Genomic DNA, 20,297 nt, shown 5'->3' on the forward strand with positions numbered 1-20,297 from the left:
CAACAGTTAAATATAAAAACCTGTTCTACATTGTAATAAACTATAATATATATATATATATATATATATATATATATATATATATATATATATATATATATATATATATATATATATATTCGTTATTATTTGTAGGATGCTAAAATATTATTCTGAAAAAAACAAACAAAAATATTCTTTCCTAATTTCCTCTTTAGAAATGTATCCAACACTCGTTCCTCTGCTGCTATTGACAGGTCCTCTGACAGATGATACGTTGTATTCAGGCCAGGGTGACTGCACGTGTCTTGCTGGCATTCCATCACTGTTCCTTAGCGAGTTGTGGAACGTTCAGCACTGCGGACAGCTCCCACCTCAATGGAACAGACCCAGGTAACCAGAGGAGGAGCACAGAAGACCCCCCAAACCCCCAAGAACATGACATAACACGCAGGCTACGTGATGACAAGAAGACTGTGGGCGGGCCAGGCTAGAAAGGCAGCTTTAAAACGCTGGATGTGCAGAGGCAACCAGTGTGCTGTCAGAGGCAGCAGAGGCACACTAGGAGGAAGCTGCTTTCTCTACTGACTTGGGATCCCTCTTGTTCCTCCACCTCCCCAGGAGGACACCTTGTCCCCTCTAGGGGCAGCCATGCTGACTCCTGGGGGCCCTTGGCTTTTATACCTTCTAAGATTAACCTGCTGGATCTGCTGCTGGTTCTGCTTAGTCCTTGTTTCTGGACAGGAGCTTTATGCCCCCCATTCCATCAGGATAGAAGGGGACATCACTTTGGGGGGACTCTTTCCTGTTCATTCCAGAGGTTTCCCAGGGCTGCCATGTGGGGACATTAGAAAGGAAAATGGGATCCATAGGCTTGAGGCTATGTTGTACGCGCTGGATCAGATCAACAGTGACCCAGAGCTTCTTCCAAATATCACCCTAGGGGCTCGGATTCTGGACACCTGTTCTAGGGACACCTATGCTCTGGAGCAATCTCTGACGTTTGTCCAGGCACTGATCCAGAAGGATACTTCTGATGTCCGCTGCACCAACGGAGATCCTCCTGTGTTTGTTCGACCAGAGAAAGTAGTTGGAGTCATTGGAGCATCTGAAAGTTCTGTGTCTATAATGGTTGCAAATATTCTGCGTCTCTTCCAGGTAGGACCGCTATCTAAGACCCCTGGCTGTCATTTTCTTTGATGTTTGATGCCCTCTTGATGATCACGATATCAGTGATCTCACTCACATGTTGCTCTTGCAGAGATCTTCCCCAGACACCTCTTCAGATACAGAATTTGCAGTATTACGGGCTTAATTCGAATTGTCCATTGCTTTCTCTGTTAGAAAGTATATTCCTAAATGTATCTTATCCCAAGGCTAGATTTTGCTTATTTGTATAGCTCTCTCTGTCTTACCTAACCCATCCCTTTCTTCCCTGTCTCTTCAGATCCCCTGTCTGCATTTCTCCCTAATACATTTGTCATCTTCCCTATTTTGTATGTGTTACAATGTATGGGCTTAAGAATGGACCCAAGATCAGTCAGATTCTTATGGGCTGACACGATCCTAAGGATAGACCTCAGTCAATGGCAGGTGTGATTCACCTGGGCTTCCTCATCAGTCATCCCTTTCTCTGGAAAACCTATACAGTATATATTTATTAAGACTTCCACTATAAACCATTGTAGGAGATTATGCCAGCCTTGATAGATTATTAGGCACTGAATGCCTGTGCTGTCAGATATATTGTGTCTCACATTCTTTCTGCTAATCGCTGACCAATTCTCGTGTGTAGCGTAATGCGGGTGTGTGAGTGGGCGCCTCTATGGGGTGTTAGTGTCTCTATGTGGGTGTAGGGTAACTGTGAGGGAGTGTTGGACTTTACATGTGTTGATGATGTGACTGAGTAAAAATTTACCAGTTGGTGTCACATATAACTCAATTATAATAAATGCATAAATCGCCAGCATTGAGTGCGTGGGATATTTAACCCATGAACTGACAATTGCATCTGAGAAAAAAAAAAAAAACACACTTTATTATCAGGCATTCCAGAGAGTGAATGGTTAATAATGGAAGCGGTTGTTCCTGCGGCTTTCTACCCTCGATCCCCTGTTGTAAAATGGGGGCTGCATGATTTAACAGGGGAGCTTTGCCACTGGCCCCCTGCCCCCCCAATATCCCTTTACCCATCAGGTGGGTGAGGTGTTTAAATCATAGAAGTGAATGGGCTGCAGTAATGCCCTATTGCCCCTAAAATTCCCTAGGATATGGGAAGGGGCTGATATACTACAGGAATAGATCAGCTATCAGTTGTTTTATTCCCCTCGTCACTCACAACATAAACCCCCAATGATCCCTAAAATGAATCAAACACCCAGCCCCCAGCGATGTTACAGTGCAGGTATTTCTGCCCATAATCACAGTTTAGTGAATACATCTCTCCTAAATTGACATACTATAATTCATTGGTTAGAGAATACACCCTTTCTTAGTTGACACCCAAAAAGCACTATTTATTTAATAAACCTTTTAAAAGATGCCATAATAACCCATTGACTACAAGGCTAGCCCAATTGGTTAAAGAATGTAATTCACATGACGCTTAGCCAGCTGGATAATCAATAAATATGTTGGAACTCTGCAAGGCAAACCCCCATCTGTTGCAGAAATGCAACTCCCTTCATGCTTAGCTAGCAGGACCGGCTAAACATCATTGCGTGTTGCAGCTCTTCGTCAGATAAAGATCAGCCTTTGTCTGCAACGCTTATCCCCAGCTCTTGGCAAACTGCAACTCTAATGACATTTAGCCAGCAGGGCTAACTAGGCATCAAAGGTGTTATAGCTCTTGAACTGTTGGGGATCAGTCTCTCCAGCTGTTGCAGAGCTGCCAATCCTATCATGCTTAGCCAGCAGAGCTGCCAGGGTAGCAACGGTGTTGAAGCTCTTCAAAAGCTAGGGATCTGACCACATGGCTAACCCCTATTTTTTTCCCAAAACCGCAGCTCCCATGATATGAGAAGTGGCTTAGCATTGCAGCTGTTGCAGGAACTGCAGCTCTCATGATGCTAGGTCAAATGTCCTGTTCATATCAAGGCTTTGCATCTCTTTTTGCATCTTGCAGATCAGATTTTGCCTGTAATGCTTACACCATATTTTTGGGGAACTGCAACTTCAAGAAAGCTGAGTAAGTATAAATAGAGTTGCTGTTCTACAACAACTAGGTATTAGCCTTTGGCCACAAGGCTAACCTGCATTTGCTGCATATCTCATAACCATTTTTAAGATGGCAATAAAAAAAACAAAAAACTAACATTCGTAACTCTTTTAAATAGCACAATCATAAAGTCAGTGAGTGAATAAACTCTTTTAACCCCTTTGTGTGGTACATGTGTGTCTAGCAATGCAGCAGGCACACTTATTGTTCTCAAAGGGTTAATATGCCGATAAAAAGCAAACTTTCCTTAAAAAAGACACTTTAATTTGCAAATAAAAAACAAACAAACACTAGTGAATAAGCCATTTAAAGCTCACATTTCAAAAGTCAACCTTAGTGAATAAGCTCAATTAACCGTTTGAGTGCTGTATAGATGCTCATCATACACCATAGTGATGTACTGGGCACATGCATGGCCCATAAGGGGTTAATATTCAAAAAGCAAGCTTTTAACTAACCAGTACAAAAACAAACAATAGTGAATAAGCCCTCTAAATCTCAATGAAAGACAAACGATTTGACCCATTGAATACCATATGTGTACTCAGCACATAGCACAACCATCATGTGCACATTCTTATTAAAGGGTTAATATGCCAATTAAAAAAAAATAAAAAAAATAATCCTTGTATAGCGCCAATCAAAACCCAAACCTGGTCAATAAACCCTTTAAATCTCACAATGAAAAGGCCATTCTTCGTGAACAAGTTCTTATAGACATCGAGAACCATATGTATGCAAACCGAAAACCATAGCAATGCATTAAGCATGTCTGTGCAACTTAAAGAGTTAATATGCTAATAAAAAATTAAACATTTGTGAAAAAGTGTTTTAATGCGTCAATCAAAAGCTAATTTCTAGCAAAAAAAAAAAGCCATGTAATTCTCACCACCAAAATGCCAACCTTAGTGACATAGCCCTTTTAACCTTTTAAAATCCATATGCACTCCCATCACGTATATTGGGCACTCATATGGCACTGCAACTGGTTTATTCACTAAGTATTTGTTTGGACTACAAAAACAGCCTTTGTTGAATAAGCCCCCTTTTATTCTGAGAATCTAAATACAATTCTTAGTGAATAGTATTTTGTTTAATCTGATAATCAAAATGTCAGAATAAAAAGGCTTATTGAACAAGTATTCATTTTGAATTGCTAGATTAAAATTTGTTTTATTCACTAACGATTGGTTTGGATTACAAAAGCAGTCGGTAGTGAATAAACCTCCTTTTAATCTGAGAATCTAAAACTATTCTTAGTGAATGAACCAATTTTAATCTTATAATCCAAATTTTGAAATGCTAAATTAAATAAAAGTTTTATTAGCTATAAGGATTCTTTTTGGGCTGTGAGGTGGAAAAACATAATTCACAAAGGATTGATTAGGATTAACTAAACATCCTTTAGTTATTAAAACCCTCTGTTTCCCTCTGTTTGGCTGAGAGTGAAATGAACGCTCTTAGAGAATAAAGCTTTCCCACATGAAATATGTTATACACAGCTGTTGTGTCTTGACTCCATGGAACTGTCAATAGATACTTGTTGCAAGGTTACAATACATCAGCCAATATGGGTGCCCCATATTTAAAACAACCAATCAGAGCATTGCTTTGAGTAGGGTGCTCTCTAAGTGGCTGTATTTGTTGCAGCCTTACATCAGTTGTAATTGGAGGTTCCAGGAACAAAACATCAATCATCACATAAGATAGAAGAGAAAAATTAAAAAGTAACCTGGGCATGCAATAAATAGAAGACAGTGAGAACATTGAAGATGGAAGACAGAAGAGTGAAGGGGGGGGGGAGGGAGTGGCTGGGGGAAGAACAAAAGCAATAAAGACTCTTTAAGTGAGTATAAAATATTTGTTAGGAAGGATATATGCAAGGACATATGTGATTGTTAGCATTGGTGTTGCTAGGGTCAAAAAACACATGGGGCTTGAGCCCAAAAAATCATTTGATGGCCCTTACTCAAAAGCCCACCCATGGCTTCTCCCAAACCCCATCACTGGTCATCCCCTACTCCATCACTTAATATGCCTCTTGCCACACACACTATTACTTACAGACATACACACATGGACAGGGACACACACATACATTAAGAAGCACACACACACATAAAGGCACAGACAAACACAAATACACACACAGGCGCAGACAGGCATTGACACAGACAGTTACACACAGGTATAGACAAATAAACACACATGCAGAGACAGGCTCTATCAGGAACACACAGGCACATCCAGACACAGACAGGCACTGGCAGACACAGACATGCACACACAGATGCTGCAAGGTACACACAGGCATACATATACACAATAAAAAAAGATGTGTCTGTACCTTGCCAATGGTACCTTGCCTGGGATGCAGGGATGGCGGATGCAAGTCTACTTTAAGGGGAGCCCTGCACCTCATAGTTTTCCACTCTCCTCTGTTTTTTTCTCTTGCCAGGCTGCCACTCTGCTCTCCCTGTACACAAACAATCTGGGGTTATAGAGCCCCAAATTTGGGGACGAGCATTATGTGCCTCCCACCCCTGCCCCCCAACTCCCGTCACACACCCCTGATTGTTAAATTAAAGCCAGGTTTCATCACTAAAGGCTGATTATGTAATCCAAATCAATCCTTAGTGAATAAGCACATTTTAATTCTACTTTTAACCTGAGATTTTAAAATTTGGATTGTCAGATTACTTGGAGATTATTCACTAAGAATTACCATTTATTTAATATAAAACAATCCTTAGTGCATAAACTACTTTTAATATGACAGTCCAAAGGAATCCTCAGTCAATGAACCCATAAAGAAGGATTATTCATCAAGAATTACTGGAGTCCCATATTAAAATGGAGCATATTCACTAAAGGCTGCCATGGTAATCGAAAGCTATCTTTATTGTATAAACCAGTTTTCGTCTGACAATCCTAAACGATTCCTTATTAAATGTATCTTTTTTTAGTCTGATAGATCAGAATTAGGATTTTCAGATTAAGAATTTGTTTATAAAAGTTTATGGTTTTTTTTTTTTTTAAATTGCTCTATTAACTGTTTGTGTGCCATTGATGTGCCTGTCACTGTGCAGTGTGTTGTGTATACTTATGGCACTCCGAGGGTTAAACTTGTTTTTTTTCACTTAGATTGACATATCAACGGTGAGATTTAAAGAGGAATAGTATAAATTTTACATGAACTGTATATTAAAGTTTAAGGTATGCATTTAAATAAACATATATCATCGCCTCATTGGCTTGTTATCTAACTAGAAAAAAGGCCTTTTTATTCCTTGTGAATAGAGACTTTTACCAAATATATTAATGGTTCTATCCTATTAACTCCTTACTGTAGGAAAATGTATGAGCAGAAAGCAAGAAAAGCAGCATTGTATTTATACTTGTAAATTTATTTATCAGATATATTCATTCTGTATTTCAAAAGGAAAGGACCCACCTAACTAAGGATAGGAGCTTTTTGGTCTGCCATTCATAGAATAACCAGTAAGTGTGTGTGTCAGTACGTGCGTGTGTTTTTTCTCTCCACGTATTTCATTACAAGTACGGCTGGCTGAACATGATAAACATCCACAGGAAAAAAAAACAACAACTTGGCTTCTCTTGTTTTAAAAGAGCAGATTTGATTTTATCATAGCTATACTGTATGGTATCTGGTATCTAGCATTCGGCTCTTCAGAATGGTTTATTTTTTGTGCTTTTTCTTTTTTTTTATTGAGTTGACATTCTCAGTATTGGGGATTGAAATCCACTGCAAAGTTGTTTTTTCCTTTATGGTAGCAGTTGTAAGCCTTGACAGTTGGATTGGCAAAGTGTGTGTGTGTGTGATGTTTCTGTGTGTGTCTGTGTTGTGTGTGTGTTTATATGCTAGATTTAAATTAGAGATTTTAAATTGGTAGTTATTGTCTGCTAATTCACCCTACATCTTCTGCATTCTATTTCAGTTTACACCTTCACCTTTTATACACTGCTTCTTATCACCGGTGATTGTTAAGCAAGTACTCCCATTTATTTGATGGATACATTTGTCATTAGCTACTCCAGAGCTTACTGTAAGGCAGGGGTGTTCATCTGCCCAGATGTTGTTAGACTGCAGTTCAATTATTATTTTCCCGTGCAGTGGCTGGCTGTTGGGAATTAAAGGAATTGCACAGTTCATTCATAGCTGTAGGGCCACACTCTCATGTTCGCCGATAGCTAATCAGCATACCCTGTCCATTCACTGTCTCCCCATCTCATTCCATTTCCCCTGCTCTCTGCTCTACCGATCCACTGCACTTCTTGCAGCATGTAAGCCTCTGCTCATTAATCACTTCACACTGTGATTCAAGCGGTAAGAAATCTCCCTGTGTTCTTCAAAACGAGAATATAATGGAATATTTTCCCCACCTACCAGCTGTTTGGCAATATTTGCTCCTGAGCATATTGATAAATTATTGGTTTGCTATCATATAATGGTTACTCATTACACACAGATTGTTCTCTAATACAGTTTTTTGTCTTTTTATTTATTTATTTTTAAGATTAAAAAACATCTTTACAAAAACATATATTTTCCCCTAAACCAGACATCACAAATTCTGTGCTAACTACACTAATTGACTAAGGAACTACCATACCCATGATTCCATGACTATCTAATGAATTCAAAGATTTTTGGGAGTTGTAGGTCATTAACAACATTAAGCCAGAGTTTGAAATCCCTGGCCTAAAGGATAGGGATCTGTCTGTACTTACTGGTTTTAGTAGCATTAACAAGTGGGAGTAAGAAGGGGGTAAGAAGAGGGAGAGGGGAGAGTAAGAAGAGGAGGGGGGAGTAAGAAGAGGGAGGAGTAAGAAGAGGGAGGAGTAAGAAGAGGGGGAGGGGGGGTAAGAAGAGGGGTAGGGGGGAGTAAGAGGAGGGCAATTGCCCCCTCCCCTGTCCGCAGGCACCGTGCAGGCAGCCGGCAGGGGAGGGAGGAAGGGAGGAAGAGAGGACCCGGGAGCTCAGCCTGCAGCTCCTCTGGGTCCTTCTTGCGCGAGCACAGATCGTTCCCGCGGTTACCACGGCAACGTTACGGCTCTGGCGAAAGTAAACTCTAGCCCTGGAGCTACGGGCTAGAGTTCACTCTCAACACTGTGACCACCAGGGATTCCTGGTGGTTGCAGTGGTGAGAGTGAACTCTAGCCCCATAAACACACTACCCCCACACACCATACACATTTACACACATTGCCTCACACACACACACATACACTGCCCACCCATACACAAACAGCCCCCCATACTAACATTGCCACACACATACACAGCCCCCTCATACACACATTGCCCCACACACCCTACACATTCACACACTACACCCCCTCACACACACTACACCCCCTCACACACACTGAACCTTTCACACACACTGCACCCCTTACACATTGCACCACTGCTCCTATACCCTACAACAGCCTCATATCCCAGCAGACCCCAGGTAAGTTGTCAAACTGTTCTTAAACGGTTTGACTACTTACTCTGGGAGGGGGGCCCGGCCCTCCTTGCACCATAACGACTACACAGAGCAGTAGTGGTTATTGTGCATGGATTATTTCTTTAAATAATCTCCAAGTGACCCAGTAGCCAGCAAGCCAGCCAGCCCACAGGCCAGCCAGCCAGCCCACAGGCTGGCCAGTAGCCAGCCAGCCAGCCCACAGGCCACCAGTTAGGCTTACAGCCAGCAAGCCCACAGCCTGCCAACCGCAGCCAGCAAGCCACAGCCAGCAAGCCAACAGCCTGCTAGCCGCAGCCAGCAAGCCCACAGCCTGCCGGCAGTAGTCAGCAAGCTCACAGCCTGCCAGCAAGCCCACAGCCTGCCAGCCGCAGCCAGTAAGCCAACAGCCTTCCAGCAAGCCCACAGACTGCCAGCCAACAACAGTAATTAAGGTAAGAGGAGCCAACTTGGCCTAGGTATCAGCGAGCTATGTTGTGTTGCTATATTGTGAATAGTGTTGGAGAGACCCCCCTCCAGGCCCCATTAGACTCCATTGTAGTCTCTAATGGGACCTGGAGGAAATTCTTTCTAACACACTCTCTAAAGGACACTGAGATAGCCTCTGCTAGAATTCTCCCCCCCCCCCCCCCTCCATGGCCCACTAGCCCTCAATTGTAGTCTCTACTGGGGCCTGGAGGTGACTGTTTCCAGCAGGGACACTGAGATGGCCTCTGTTAGAAAGACCCCCTTCCAAGCCTATTAGACTTCATTGTAGTCTCTAATAGGGCCTGGAGGGGATTCTTTCTAACACACTCTCTAAAGGACACTGAGATAGCCTCTGCTAGAAAGACCCCCCTCCATGGCCCATTAGCCCTCAATTGTAGTCTCTACTGGGGCCTTGAAGGGATTATTGCACTTTTGTTCCTTGTGTCTAAAGATTGTGTAGGGTGTGGCTGGAGGCGGTGCATGGAGGCGGGACATGGGTGGCGCTTGCTACGGAGTATGGGTGGGGCCTGTAAGGGGGCCCTTGATTTATTTTGCCCGGGGGCCCTGAGGGTTCTCAGTCCGCCCCTGAACAAGTGTCATGTGTAGGCATAAAGGCTTCCAGCACTGCAATGCTACGATTGTTATAATTCAAACCAACTGTATATTCTTTATTTTTGTTTGTAGCCCTTATTTAAACACTGGAGTATTTCACTTACTAGGAAGCCTGATGTTTTCTTAAAAGTACTCATTTCCAGCGAGCACAAAGTCATCAATCTTGTTCTATGCATGGCCGTTAGGATAAAAAATAAAATCACATTTTATATTATTATGACTCCTTTAAGTTGAATGCAAGGATGTAAGTGGTTTCCAGGGGTATTCACAGGACATCTTCGAACAGGGGACAAAACCATTGGCTGAATAAGCAGTGTTATAATTAGATACTATTTAAATTAAAGGAAGGGCAGTTTTGGAGGGAGGCACTTGCTTTTAACGCATTTAAACAATATATTTTTATATAAGCTAGCAAATTCCTTTTTTTTCATATTTTAAACAGTTCTGGACTTCCAGAAGTACTTTTCAACTGCTGCAAATGTTTTTTTCATGGAAATATATATGACAAGATTTAGGCCACACGTCCTCTCAGTTCTCACATTTCATTTCCAGTTCTGCTGTTTTGCCAAAAAATATGCAATTCCCTTGTTAAATGTTCCACATTCTTCAGTTTAATGAATAAACTCCTTTGAGTTTACGATAACTCCAGATTCAATTTTTCTTGGTTTTTAGTGGGCAACAAGATGCCAATTTCCATAATCAAGATGTTGAAATTGAATGTTGCATAGCATATATCACTTGCTTTTTAAAAATCACTGCCAGAGGTAAATATAAAAAGTGCCAAATTGTCCATCAATCTTCATTTGGGTGGCCAAATTCCTCTATCTTCCTTCATATCATCAGATGGGAACCATAACTGGTCCTTTCAAAGATCTGGGAGTCCCAGGATTCCCAAGTCACCAGGAAGGTCTACAGTTCTTAATTCCTCACCCTAAATAAAGGGTCTGCTGAAGTAATATGAACCTTCACAATTCAACATTTTAAGTTCCATCCTTCTCAAGGCCAGTTAAGGACAAGTTCAAATGTCACTTGAGGCCAAAATTAGGTTTTGGAAGTTTTGCTGATTTTTTTTTATCATTTTTGGCATCAGGGCTGTGAAAATGTATTAGAGGGTAGATTCAATCTTTAAACATCACGGAAGCTCTGCAGGCGTGGTGGGTATGCTGCATTGTAATTGGCCAGAAGCCCATTCATTAAAATACAATGCAAAGGAAGGATGCATTTAGATGTCTGTACCTTTTACAATAATTCCCCTCTCCCGCTACATTGATTGGATGAATAATTGGTTATTTTGTTTCCAACTAGGGTTTGTATTGCTGTTACATTCAAATTTTGGTGTTTGTCTGTATTTTATTGGAGTATAATACAATGGGCAAAAATCTGAATAATAGTGGAGAAAATCACTGTATTGTTTTGTTTGTTTTAGATTTATAATTAAAGATTAGGAAATATTTGGCCCATATACAATAATCCCTCTTTACATCAGGTGTTTATGGGATATATAGTTCAGCACTTGTTATTAGATTCAATTAGAAAAAGAAAGGAATGAAACTACTGTGCATGTTAACAAAATGCAGAGAATCTTTTATCTCTTATTTCTACATTTCCATGTGTTGTGAATATACCAGATAGTTAAAATATCTGCCATCAAAACAAGGCAAGGTCAGATGATTCATCTAAAGTTTGTAGATTGAATTCTCTGAATATAATTGCAAAAAGCAGCATCGACATCCAATAGAGAAAGGGTTAATTCCCCCCAATCTATTAACCTTTAACCTCTATCATGCTCTGAGTATTATTTTCTATCATTTACATTTATGACAGAAGGTGAATCCATATCACTTTCTTCCAAACTCTCAGAATCCTCCAATCTACAATCTGATTGCAACCAAAGCCCTTTCATTAAACACATTCAAGAACCTAAAAAGCCCTCCTTTGCATGAGACCTGATACAAAAAAAGGGCATAGATCTTGACTGCACTTTGCTGGCTACATTCACCATGCCTAGCTCAGTCTCACCATCATTTATATTCCTTGCCTTATTTGGCAACTGCCCTGTCAACTGCTAGTACAGATTAGATGGAGTTATTCACGAATGTGTGAATTATTGGAAATACAAAGTGAGTTCAACCTCAATTTCAAACTTAAGACTAAAAGGAACACTATTAGGTCAGGAACATGAACATGTATTCCTGATCGTATAGTGTTAAAACCACCATTTAGGCGGCTTGCCGTCCCTTAGAAAAGGTGAAAACTTAGCTTTTTTTTTATTAGAGCCCGATTCTCCTCTTTGGCTGACCTTATCAGAATTGATGATCTCATAGGGAAAGAATTGGTTTGGCTTAGATTGTCTAGGAGGTGAGGCCAAACACCAACCATGTCATTTAGCATCTCCTCATAGAGATGCACTGAATCAATGTATCGCTATGAGGAAAGTTCAGTGTCTCCATTCAGAGCGTGTAGACGAAACATTGTAAATCACATATAACTTGTTAATCAGAAGCTCTGTTTTGTTTTAAAATATAGATCTTAAAGATTTTGCAAGTGACATCACAATTCAGATCAGCCCAGGCACAGACAGGGCACACAAAGAAAATAGAGAAGAGAAAAAGGAACATTGTTTTGTTTCCTCCTCTTCCACTATATTCAATAGCAGAAAGGGGCCGCAAGTATAGCAATGATTGACAGGTAATTAAGTAGGAGGTACCTAGTTCCAGGGTGGATGTGTGGATTTTTACATTTTATTTAATTTTTTTAGACCTTTATAAAACTATATTCTCAAAATACAGTGGATGATTAAACATAATTTTGTACCGCGCTGCAGGATTTATTGGTGCGTTATAGATAATAATAACTTTTAGAAAAGCAGGGGAAGAGACCATTTCACTTTAAGGCTCAAAAAGGATTGTGGGAGTTGAAATTCTGCAAGAGTTGGAGGTCCACCAGTTATTGACTCATGTCTTCAGGCTTAACTGTCCCTTTAATTGTTAAAGACACTGCTGTGCCTTGGTATTTGTATTCACAGCATTAAGTTTACTAAAATTGCTTCAGAAAATGTGCTCAGAGGGCAGATTTGTTCTAAGGGGTAAGTGCTTGTCAAAACAATTTGTCATCACTGAAACTTACCATCTGATAATTTCCCTCTCAGTAGGTGAGTTACTAAAATCAAATTAATAAAGCAGAGCCCATTATAAAAAGTTGAAGGTGAAGGTATATGTTTTAACTCCGAACAAAGAAATATGACAGAAAGAGAATTTAATGGTCCATAATAATTGCTTAGCCAATTCTGTCTGCATTAATGCCTTGGGCTGTACTTGACCCTCATTCTGTATTATTTAGTGTTCTGGCTATCTCAATGCATAGCCCATCATTTTCTTTTTACATTTACTTAAAGGTACAATTAAGCTAAAATGCAAGTTTTTAATATATGAAAAGGAACTTTATAACATTAAATTATTTAGGTAAATGTGTTCATACCTTGCCAAAGCATTCAATATTTGAAAAATTGTATGAGTTTTTTTAATACAGTGCTACTTGTCATTCGGAAAGTAACAAAGAAAGTAGGGGAAATTTTAATTTTCCCTTTAAGATAAGTTGTCCAGTATGTAAAGTGTTAAAGGAAGACTTTTTAAAGGGGCTCTCCAGGCAGCCACAACTCTTAGGTAACAGTCAGTTATAATATGTTTTTTTTTTATATTGATGGGAACAAGCCACGGGTTATTAAACTTAGACTAAATCCTTCCCAAATGCCCTGAATACATCATGTATCACAGAGATACCTGAGGAGCACAAACCAATAAAGTTATGGTGGGGAAAAAAAAGTGATTGAAAACCCCTCCCACCTGAAGTCAGTGGATAGTCAATACATTGTTAAACACAGATCTGCACACACAAGTCAAGCCGTAAGACTTGCTTTTCCCACAGAAATCTTAACTTTGCAGTGATGTTACTACTGCAAGGGATTCTGGGCCAGTATATGCAAATTAGCTCAGCAAAGAATCACATTTTTGCCTCATTATTACATTTTAAACATGTATTCCTTGGAGTTTATATGATGTATTCAATGTACAGTTTTGCTATCTCACTGACCTACGATCCAGCGCCACCATCAGCCAGTCACTCCATTCCTATACTCCCTAGCCAGCACTAGCAGAATCAGTTGATGAGTTTCTAAAGCAACTACAGAGCATGTGCTGTGATTGCTATGCATGGATGAACAGAAGGAATGCGTGTGCGAAGTTCTTGTCAGTTAAATTGTCGGCATAGAGTCTATGGACATGCAGGTCAATTGTTAGAATTTTTCAATGGAAATTGGAAGGTATTGAGGACTCAGGAGTGAATAAAGGATCAATTATCCTCCGGGCAAATGATTTGTAGACTTGTGCTTGGCGGAATCATTTTTTTCGGTCTAATCACTTCGTCTGACAAAAAAAAATTCTGGGACAGACGAATTTTGAACACGTTGTGGTTCGGCTCGTCAGGGTTCAGTCAAAAAATTCAGACAATCTAAAAAGGGGCCTGTTAGTGTTCTTCAATATAAAAATGGCTACAATATTGCCAAAATGGCTAGCATAATGGTTAGATAATATCAGGCATTTTAACAATGCCAATTCTTGGCAAAATTAGGTTATGATATATCAGTTATGTTCATTATCTCTTTACTTTTGCTATCTTTTACTAATGAAAAATGGAGAGCATTAGTCATTTTAAGTTCCAAAAATTGGATTTAAAAAAAAAAGAAAATTAATGGAAACATTTTGTAAGAAATTCCGCACTCTGAGATAAACAAAGCTTTTACACACATCAGCATCATTGAACATTCATCAATGTGGAAAGAAGCAATTCCCTTTCAGTTTCTCCAAACTGTTTCTGCAAAGGTAGTAGGTACCACAAGATTGGGTGAAACCGCTACAAAGAAAAATAAATGAGCCACAGCTTTAATGCTGTTGCTCCCCCTTTTTTAAAATGCCTGTGATTGTAGTGGCCACCATGACTTATGTTTGTGCTGACAAATGGGTTGCTGCTTGGTGGGTTTACTACTACTGTAAACACTGCTTACATGCATATGCCCATATGCCCAACATACAGTTAAAAAGTCTGTTTGACGTCCAGTGGCAGTACACATAATATGCAAGACGATCAAAAAGGATAGCTCATTGTATACAAGAGTATTTTATAATCACTGTTCCTTAAAACTTGTCACTAACTCTTGTATGAACTTGTCACTAACTCTTCTGAAAATTCCACTTTTCAGTAAGTATACGTACTACAAAATATTACATTTTACAAATTAAATTAATCTTAATCATGTGAAATCAGCAATTTTAAATACATTATATTATTTGCATAATTATCCCTGCCCTTTTCAGGTATCTGAATAATTGGGTATTCTATCACCTACGTAGGATCCAGGACGAGTGTTGTTGGTCTACATAGGAAAATAGCTTCCCTCCATTCTATGGTATTTATTTGTTGCACAAGTGGAAATCAATCAATCCCAAAAGAACTCCCAGCACTAGCTAAATGATTTCACTTTTGCAGAATATGAATCCTGCATACTCCATGTCAAGACTTAACATTCTCCCCATAAACAAGAACATATAATAAGTATGTCGCAGGGGGGGAAATCATTATAATTTACTTGCTAACTAACCAACCAATTAATAAGTTAATTAATAAAGCCTTAAAGAACTTTAAGAATTACTTTAAAAATGTTGCTCTTGAAGTATTTAAAAATGCTTTATACTACATGACATCACTTGTTATGCACTGATTTTATATATATATATATATATATATATATATATATATATATATATATATATATATATATATACACACAAACACACATACATACATATTGTTTTATAGTGCACCATCCAAAGCCAAGTAATATGATAATATAATACTCACTGTGCAAATTTCTTCCCAGGTCATTTTTAGTAATAAACTTCATTCATTAAGAATAACGCAGGTTGACACCATTTCTCTCATTACAACCTCTTTCTCTGCTAAGTCTTTATGTGCCTATTAATGTCTTGCTCTGTCACCATGGCAAGTTCAATTTTAATGTATTTCTTTACATCTCTCCAGTATCTTTTGGCTCCTACCAGACTACATAAATTATTTGTACATCTTACCGCTTTTCAGATATAAGTAGGAAATTAAAATTACAATGTTTACATTGTATTTAAAATGAATATAACTATGTTTGCAGATCCACCATGTATCCTGGAGTGGATACTCATTACTTCTTCATGCTTAATGAACGACATGAAAAGTGCTGCCATTTTGTATACTTGATTCATATACTGCAGAAGAAAACTCAATTAATTGAAGAAGAGGTCCTAATTAAAGTATCTTGATAATTACATTTTCTCCCTTGCAGCATGGTAGCATGTGTCACACGTTGTCCATCTGAAACTCTGAAGCACCTTGATTAGGATACTGGATTCCCTCATGCAGCATATGAATGCCAAATACTAAAAGGCAGCATTTTTATGTACAATCAACAGGATACAATCTGCATTAAGGAACACATTGTGACTGGCAGCATTTCTGCCCAATCCATTTCAAGTTTGTAGTGAACATAAAACAACTTACATCTATAAAGATACATCTAAGATACACGTAGGCTACACATTACCAACGTAGGCCCTAGTTTTATATTTTTGAATAAACTTTTCAAATGATGTTATTTTTTTTTATTTTTTTTATTCTACAAAATATTAAAATATAAAAAAAATATATATTAGTATAGCAGAAAATTAATATAATATTTTATTGTTGGGCTAACCCCTGGATGTTGGGCTAAGGTAACATCCCCAGGACGTACTTGAAAACCAGAGTAATCTGAATGTACCTTTCCTGGTTAAATACTTTGTTATTACTGTTTTAAAAGTTTATTCAAAAATATTAAATCACTTGAAAAGCTTATCCACAAATATAAAATTTGGTCCATAGTAACAAGATTTTAACTTTTGCATTTCTAAAGGAAGCCATCAGCATTTTGTGAAGTGCAAGCTTGGCTTCTTGACAGATGTTGAACTATATTACCCATGTGCCTTTGCTGATTTAAGGGACACTGTAGGACTGCAACTACTTCATCTCATTGAAGTGGTTATAGTGTCTGAAATCCAATAGCATTGCCCTTCCATTCACTTTTAAAAATTATAACGGTTTAATTTTACACAAGAGCAGACTAGCTTTGTGTAGCTTGGGCTAGTGAAGAACAGGAGTCAGTAATTGGCTGTGAGAGTCAGCTGACTGCTATTAGTCTATCGCAGCCTCATATGGTTATTATGAATTGATATGGCAAAGGAAGAGAGTCATCTCTGACATAGCCATACATCCATTGACGTGATTGGGCTGTGGCCAGCCAGGGACCCTCCTTCAGTGTTAAACTGTCTACAAATGGTTTAACATTCAATTTTTTTTTTTTACATTCTTTATTTGTAATAGTTTTCAAAATAGGGAGGGAGACAGAAAAAAGAAAAGGGGGGGGGGGGGAAAGCAAGTTACACATTACAGAATACAGTGCATATATGAACAGTTTGACTGGCTACCTAAAGTCAGAAGCGATTACTGTAGTACCTTTGCGATTGATACATAGCCAGCCTGCACCTTGTCCGCATGAGCGGAGTTCCGCTGGGGAGCTGGGCCGTGATGGGGGTAATTGACACATAGAGTAGGCCGGTCTGGGGTTGGCAGAGGAGTGTGTACCTATGTCAAGGTCGGCAGGGGGAGGTCACCCTACCTGGGAGGGTTCCTGACTCGTAATGATGACAGGGCTCTAGTCACTGATGACCGTGGCTTGGTTCGGGCATAGGGGGGGAAATGGGAAGGGAGGAAGGGAAAGTCTGGAACCAAGGTTATCCTCAGGGGGTGTGGAACGGTATAGTAAGTTTAGTCGCCTGGGGTTTGTCGGAGGTGAAGTAGGCTGGTCAGGCGTGTCCTCGGGCGATATAGGACGTCCAGGGAAACCATAGGAGAGCACATTTGTCCGAGCGTTCCTGCAGGGACGCAGTCAACATTTCCATGTTGTGTATTTCCTCTACCTTATCCACCCATTGTTTGTATGTGGGCACTGCCTGGCTTTTCCAGTTCAGTGGGATGAGACTTTTCGCGGCAGAGAGCAGGTGTATCGTAAGCATTTTCTTATACCTTTGGGCAGACATGGTTGTGTGGTGCAGAAGCATTGGTAGCGGCTGCAGTGGGAGATCTGGGTCTACAATTTCGGTAATCTTATCAACTGCCAGAACGGGACAATGCGGGGACAGGTCCACCATATGTGAAGGTTGGTGCCAGGGGCTGAGCTACATCTCCAGCATTCGCCAGAGGAAGTGCCATACATGCGTTTAAGCATGTCCGGGGTTCTATACCACTGTGTGAGCAGTTTATAGCTCATTTCCTGGTACTTAGAGCTAATGGAGCAATTGTGGGTTAAGAGGAAGATTTTGTCCCACTCCTGGGCCGTCTGGCGCACCCCCGTCTCCCTCTCCCACTTGTCCGTGAACCCTAGAGGGCATTCATTGCCCAGCGATTGTAGTGTAGCGTAAAGGTGGGATATAGCATGTTCTTGGTGTTTCCTGTCGGTGCATAGGCGCTCGAAATCTGTCAGTGGTCTATGTATGTGGTCTTTTCCTCGGAGGTTCGTGTAATAGGTCTTCACCTGGTGGTAATGGAACCTGTCTAGTGTGGTTGGTCTCTGTGCCGTCACTACGTCAGTCAGTGGTTTAAGGGCTCTGTCTCCTGTCCATTGGTGAAGGTAGATCCAGTCCGTCCGGTTGAAATTCCGAAATGCCGAGGGGGGAAGTCCCCCTGCCAGATTCGGGTTGTGTGCGAGTGGAGTAAGAGGGTTTGGTGATGTGGTGAGTCGGTGTGTGTAGCGCAATGTGCACCATACCCTAAGGGTAGCATCGATGAGTGGGTTTTGGGTTCGGAGTTCCGCGTACGTAAGGGATCCAAGCCATAGCCTGGCCGGGATTGTCCCCCGGGCCTGCTGCACCTCCATGGGTACCCACCGTTTGGCGCCTGGGCGTGCATGCCAGTCCACAACCCGTTGAAGGTGTGTGGCCCGATAATATTGCTGCATGGAGGGTAACCCGGCACCCCCTGCCGATTTTGGTCTTTCCAAGGTGGATCTACGTATGCGGGATGCGGAGCGATTCGAAATAAAGTTGCGTATATCCCTTGTGAGGACGCGGAAAAACGCTTGGGGTATCGCGACAGGCAGAGCCACGAAGAGGTACAACAGTCTAGGGAGAACGTTCATTTTTAGCGCCTGAATGCGGCCAAACCAGGTGAGGTACTGTGGTGACCAGCGAAGGAGGTCCCTTTGGATGTTCGCGAGGAGGGGGGGTAGTTAGCTTTGTATAGTTGTGTCAGGTCTCGTGGTAGCCAGGTGCCCAAGTATTTCAGTTTGGTGGGTTGCCAGGAAAAGGTGAACAGATTTTGAAGGCGGTCGGCTAAGCTAGTGTCTCCCAGTAGTGACATGGCTTCAGATTTGTCCAGGTTGAGTTTCAGGTTGGAGACTTGACGGTACTCATGGAATGCTTTGAGGAGATTGGGGATGGAGATTAAAGGCTGTTCTAGAAAAAACAGCATATCGTCCGCGTAAGCGGCCAGTTTGTGTTCCTCGGCTCCCATCGACACCCCTGTAATGCCCCCATCCCATCTGACCGCCTCTAGAAATGGTTCCAGAGAGAGGGCAAACAGGAGGGGGGACAGGGGGCATCCCTGGCGAGTGCCGTTACTGATGGGGAATGGATGTGTAAGGGTCCCATTGACTCGGATCCGCGCTGTCGGTGTCGTGTACAACGCCGACACCCAGGTGCATATTTGGGGGCCAAATCTAAAGTGGCGGAGAGTGGACGCGAGGTATGTCCAGTCTACCCGATCGAACGCCTTTTCGGCGTCCGTCGAAAGTAGGACAGCCTCGCGCTTCTCGGTCGTTGCCGAATGTATTATATTGAGCGCTCGTATCGTGTCGTCCCTGGCTTCCCTCCCTGTGATGAACCTGACCTGATCAGGGTGGACCAGATCCGGGAGGAGCGAGGAGATCCGCCGAGCCAGGGTCTTGGCAAAAAGTTTCAGGTCTGAGTTTAACAACGATATTGGGCGGTAGCTCGAGCAGTTAGTCGGATCCTTCCCTTCTTTGGGGATTATCGTGATAGTGGCGGCTAAGGTGTCAGTGGGAAATTGCCCGCCCTCACGGATCGAGTCCAGCCCCACCAGAAGTTTGGGCAGGAGGGTGTCACTGTACGTGCGAAGGTACGCAATCGGTAAACAATCGGGGCCGGGGGCTCTATGTGGCTTCATGAGTTTCAGTATTCCACTGAGTTCTTCAAGTGTTATGGGTTGCTCTAGGTCGTCTGATTGTTCCTGGGTGAGTGTCTTGGAAATGTGTCTGGTGAGGTAGTCTGTGATCCTCCTCTGGTGTGTCTGGATGTCTGTCCCGTGTGTGGTTTGCGACCGATTGTACAGGTCTCTGTAGTATGTCTGAAAGGCGTCAAGTATCCCGTCCGGTC

General features: G+C 41.2%; 1 protein-coding gene across 2 annotated transcripts in view; it reads left to right on the top strand.

Annotated features, from left to right (window-relative positions):
- Positions 1 to 491: 491 nt before the first annotated feature.
- Positions 492 to 20,297, top strand: part of GRM7 (glutamate metabotropic receptor 7) — a 438,658-nt gene continuing 418,852 nt past the window's right edge. For both annotated transcript variants that reach the window (XM_063426679.1, XM_063426680.1), the window contains exon 1: positions 492 to 1,137. In XM_063426679.1, coding sequence (XP_063282749.1) covers positions 631 to 1,137 — 507 coding nt within the window. In that variant the 5' untranslated portion in view covers positions 492 to 630. The remainder of the gene's footprint in view (positions 1,138 to 20,297) is intronic.

Source organism: Pelobates fuscus, chromosome 7, assembly GCF_036172605.1.
Source record: "Pelobates fuscus isolate aPelFus1 chromosome 7, aPelFus1.pri, whole genome shotgun sequence".
NCBI classification, from domain to species: domain Eukaryota; kingdom Metazoa; phylum Chordata; class Amphibia; order Anura; family Pelobatidae; genus Pelobates; species Pelobates fuscus.